The sequence below is a fragment of the Chenopodium album genome, chromosome 17 (assembly GCF_948465745.1).
Source record: "Chenopodium album chromosome 17, dcCheAlbu1.1, whole genome shotgun sequence".
Lineage (NCBI taxonomy): Eukaryota > Viridiplantae > Streptophyta > Magnoliopsida > Caryophyllales > Amaranthaceae > Chenopodium > Chenopodium album.
This window is the reverse complement of record NC_137850.1, coordinates 35494714-35499857: the sequence shown is the minus strand read 5'-3', so window position 1 is coordinate 35499857 and position 5144 is coordinate 35494714. Positions and strand designations below refer to the sequence as shown.

At 40.3% G+C, this 5144-nt stretch overlaps 1 protein-coding gene across 2 annotated transcripts; it reads right to left on the bottom strand.

The window, feature by feature from the left end:
* Positions 1 to 209: 209 nt before the first annotated feature.
* Positions 210 to 2775, bottom strand: LOC145587854 (F-box protein At5g49610-like). 2 transcript variants are annotated; one of them, XM_081644527.1, is made up of 3 exons: positions 2549 to 2775; positions 681 to 2065; positions 210 to 579 (listed from the first exon to the last, which is right to left on the bottom strand). In XM_081644527.1, exon 2 carries the CDS (start codon positions 2036 to 2038, stop codon positions 683 to 685), a length of 1356 nt encoding a protein of 451 aa, XP_081500653.1. In that variant the 5' UTR covers positions 2039 to 2065; positions 2549 to 2775; the 3' UTR covers positions 210 to 579; positions 681 to 682. The 2 variants fall into 2 exon arrangements, with proteins under 2 accessions (XP_081500653.1, XP_081500654.1); XM_081644528.1 differs by lacking the exon at positions 2549 to 2775 and having other exon boundaries at positions 681 to 2529.
* Positions 2776 to 5144: the final 2369 nt, after the last annotated feature.

Here is a 5144-nt window from a genome sequence, read left to right as displayed (position 1 = left end):
AAGAACAGTTATTAGACATAAGAAATCTACAATGATTATATAAATCGGTAAACAACAGATTTAGAGAAAATAACTTAGTACTAGTATTAAAAATACATTCAAAATAAGGAATTTTGTCATTACCTACAACTAAAAAAAATAAGAACTAAAACATGCTACTTGTAGAAAAGGCATTTGCTCTTCAGATTGACAATGCAAGTAAATAAAGATTGAAGCTTGAATATTGATTGAAAATGTCAAGGTTCACAAAAGATAGATTAATAGCTTTACACTATCACTCTCAAAATAGCTTGAGGTTATCACTCTCTAACCATGACTTATTTAAAGGACTAAGCTAAATGGTACTCCTTCCGTCCCTTAATTAGATTCCTACTTCTAGCATTTATTCCTAACTTAAGGGACGAGGGAGTACAGCTTTACAAACTTTACTACCCTTTGTCTTTACCTAATGTGCCAACTAGTGGCTGCAGCTTTAAGTTGCTGCTACTCGGCGTAGTTGTGCCTCACCACCTTGGTTGAGATAGTGCTCAATCCTTTCCTCTGCTGGATGCTGTTTGTATAAAGCACAGGTGGCTTGCTCTGATTTTTTACAAAACATCAACACATATACTTAGGAAAACAGCTTTGGTTGAAAAATAAACAACTTATTTGAGATTGAGAAATCAAACCAGGGCAAATACCATTATAACAGAGATTGTTTTGGAGGCAAGATGGACTTCTTCCTTCTTCTAGTGCGAGTGCAAGAATAGCTAACTTTTATAGGTGACCCTCTAGCATCTTCAACTGGTGACCCTCTAGCATCAAGCTTCTTCAACGAATAGATAGTCGGACTATATATCAAGCACATTCTCTCTTGATGAAATTGCCTAAGAGGATCCCTGAAATCTCGAACCTGCTCACCAGATCTAAAATTGTAGGTAGATAATGTTCCTGGCATTGCGATGATTAGGACATCATTGTACAAAAACAGGGGATTAAAATAAGCACAAAATTCATCTTTGTTGTCACCATCGCGAGGATATTTATCTTCCTCACACCAGTGCACATTCATGTAATCAGCAAGACATGGAAACCTGAACGCTGCAGGTACCCAATGAGGGGGCTCACTATAGTCCTTCAACTGCCAAATCTTTACTTCAAATATATAAGCACAAACATAGTGAATACGACCGTTGTATTCTCCCAAGCAACAACGTCTTAGGTAAGTGTTCTCATTTGATGTTATATGTGGCAACTTGATGACTTGGCACGACTCTTTTCTGATGTCAAATACTACCATATAGAAACCTTCGCACACAACATGAATACCATTGCGGGATGAATTATGTGTAATCCAGTGACATCGATCAGATACAAAGGCATGGCTTTCAGGACGAATCCTTGAAGCAAAACACATAAATTCTCTAGTGACTCTCCATGTCTTGGTCTTTGAATTATAAATAACAAAGGAGCAAAAGTCTGGTTTATCTAGAGAAAACTGTATGCCAACTAACGTAAAACTCAGTTCACGAGGATCGAAAGCAAAAGAAAAAGCAAAAGCTCTCCCCAATCCCAACTTATACTCTTCAGGCAACCTCAAGGAAATCCATTCCCTTGTAGCTGGGTTGCATACATAAAATACTACTGGAAATACTACTGGTTCAAAGGGACGAATTCGGCCACAGATATGACACATGTGCATAGCAATAACCTTACAAGAGCGGCAACACAGTATACCATTTGAGGAGCCAACCAAAGCAGTTGTTTCAGGGAGGAAATCTAATAAACTACTTGTACTTAACTCTCTACTATCCATACTAGTATACAAGGGTAAAAGAACAGCAGTACGACAACAATGCCAAATTTGTTGTGTAAAAATACCAGCAGGGAAACAAGAATTTATCATCTTCGAAGAATAAGAATGTTGAAAAATAAGGTCTGAAACAAAATCATACCACCTTTTACAAGTGCACTTGAACATCAAGACTGACTTAGGAGGTAGGCTTAATAGAATATATTGAACTAGATCAGTACCCAGAACACATAAATTATCTTCCATGTTGTAAATTATATATGTCAGCTAATCCTGTCAAAATAAAAGCAATTTACATAAGACTATATTAATACTTGGAATCTTTTTCTAGGCAAAAAGTGTATAACAATTTCAAAACCAATTATTAACCTTATTTTCAGGATCAAATTATGCCCCCAAGTTTTCATTCAATACACAAATTGAAGTGAGAAGCTCTTTTGAGGGTAGGAGAAGGAATCTAGGGTGGTTTCGAAACATAATTAATTATAATAAACTAACATGATGTCTAACATTAAAAGGTTGTACAATGCATTAGCAACCAAATTTGATTCAATTATCAAATTTACAAAAAAAATAGGGATATGTGATTCAATTATCAAATTAGGCTCATAATTTTCTTTTGTAGCACCATAATTGCTGGTTATGATCTTTCGTAATCTAATCATCATTTAGAGCCAATAGTTCAGATTTTCGATCAAAGATGAACAATGGATTGTGAAATTGATATGATGATTACTAAGAGATGCAACAACTTACCTAATGGAGAACGTGAATTGAGAACTGAGAGAGAGAGGGGGTCATCCGGCTTTGTTCATCTGGTTTTTTTTTTCTTTATTGATGTGCTCAAAGGGTTGGAGCCCTAATTTGCCCCATTTATAAGTGGGTCAGATCCGTCCAATAGATAATGGGCTGAGTCTTATACGATCAGCCAATCGCCCAATTATGACTTTATGAGTCTTTTATGGGATGCCAGGCTGCCAGCTTTTATAATGATTTAAAAATAAAAATAAATATATAGTGCTCTTTTGTCATAGAAAAACTTAAAAAGAATAATCTGACATTTAGTACATCTTTTCAAAATAATCTCACATTTGCGTATTCTAGAAATAATCTCACCTTTGCACTATATATTCTCACAATGAGTCTTTTACCAATTTATAAAATTAGTAACCTGTTTTAGAAGGTGACTTAACACTTGTCACCTTCTAATTGATCCTATTTTTAGATAATTAAAAAAACAATACAATTAAAAATAAACAAAAAAAATCTCCCAGCCCCAGCCCCAGCCCGTGTAGGCGTGTACGACCTCCCCTTTCATCAACAGGCTGAAACAGCCAGCCACCGCTGAAACAACCAGGTATTTTTTTTATTCTTTTTATTTCTTAAATCTCTTCTTCAAACCTTCCATCTCCCCCACTCCTTCAATGGAAGATCTCCATGACCACCACCACCAAACCTCCATACTACCTGTTTTGGGTGTTTTTAGTCCCTCGGGAGAGTTACAGCACAAGGAATGATCCGGACGCGCCTGTACCTACAAAACAACGAAGACTCCGGGTGGGTGGAGCTCCGCCTCCGACGATCAAGTTAGTTTTTGAACAGGAAGGAAAAAGGTGCGGAAATTAAGGTGAGATCGTCTCGAATTCCGAGCACATCAGGAGTTTTCTCTGTTTTCGAGAAAGTAGGTGATTTGTGAATAATTTGTAGATGCCCCCAAAAACGGGGTAAATCTCCCTATTTATAGGGTCATTGGAAAACGTGCCAATGATTAGGTCATTGCCCTAATCATTAATGGGCTGCGCCGCATTGCGGCTGCCTTAGGAATTGGGCCTGAAGGCCGCTATTTCCCCCAAGTTGCGAGGTGACACGTGTCAAAGGAAGATTGGTCCCATTGAGACCAATGAGGGAATGACACGTGTCGCCCATTGATTGGCCCACGTGGCTAGGGTAAATTTACCTAAAACATTTGCCCCTCACAGATGTGACGTGGCGCGCCACGTGGCATCTGTGACATGTGTCACTCTTGCCAAATATATATATATATATATATTTTTTTTTTTGAAAGATGACTTTTCACATTCTAGGGATATTACAAAATTGCCCCTGAATTTACCCCTCTATAAATACAAGGATCAACCGTCTCTTTCCGGACGTTTCCATAAACTTTCTAGATAGATAAAGCTCACAGATTCTTAGAGAGAGAACGTCTGACTTCCTTCTGATACAGCCGGTCATTCTCCGTCTGACACCTTAGCAAGCAATCTTAATTTAAGGAAAACAGATACAGCCGGTCTTCCACCGTCTGTCACCGTAGCAAGCAAGTTCAATTTTAGGAGCTTACCACAGCCGGTTATCAACCGCATGTGACCCTTGAAAGCAATCCTCACTTTCAAGAGCTAAATTTAGAAGGTTATTCCACCGTCTGTGACCCTTGCAAGCAATCTTCACTTTCAAGAGCTAAATACAGAAGGTTATTCCACCGTTTGTGACCCTTGCAAGCAATCTCAACCTCAAGCAAATCAATCTGCAAACTTCATTGTAAGGTACCGCCTCTCCCCCTTTCAAGTCTTTATTTACATTTTACTTTCAATAAATGGACTCATCACCAACACACACGGCACAGCCTAGGTCAGTAGTCAGCCGGTCTCCAGGGACGGCTGAGTCTAGGACTGGGAGTGCCGGCACTGGGTGCATGAAGCAATTTTGTACCCCTCTTCAATCGCCTGTCTATGTGTCTATGCAGGACACGATGGCCAGGATTAAGCAGACCGCCTACAGACGGCGTCGAAGAGACGGTACATTGGAAGTGACGTCTAATGAAACTGCTCCGATTGAGGAGGGAAGAGTTAACCAAGACTCGGGGGAGTATTCCCCGTCTGGGATTCCTAGGACTCCCAGCGACTCAATCCTTGACGAGATTGAGGACAGAGACGGTGAGGAAACCGTCTCGCAAAGAAGGGCTCGAGGAGCTGCTGCTTTTGTCTCTGGGTCATCAGGAGAGTCTTCCTCAGATTCAAGTTCTGAGGATGACGATGCTCCCCTCTCCCCGCTTGTGGATAGCGAAGCTGAGGAAAGGAAAAAGTGGAGTGAGAAGGATGACCCATTCAACATCCATGTCTCCGCCAAGGACAGGCGGAGTATGCTTAAGAACGTTGAGATCTTTTTCAAAGCGCGACCCTTAGGCGAGGGATTCACCGTTCGGGTGCCGCCTGAGATGGGCACCATTGCTTGGAAAGATGACCAGCCGAACGCCAATTCTTATTTTGGCTGTTATGAGGCGGCTTTCCTAGCCGGTGTCCGCTTCCCGCTTCATCATGCGGTGAAGGCCATACTGAGGGGGTATGGTCTTGGC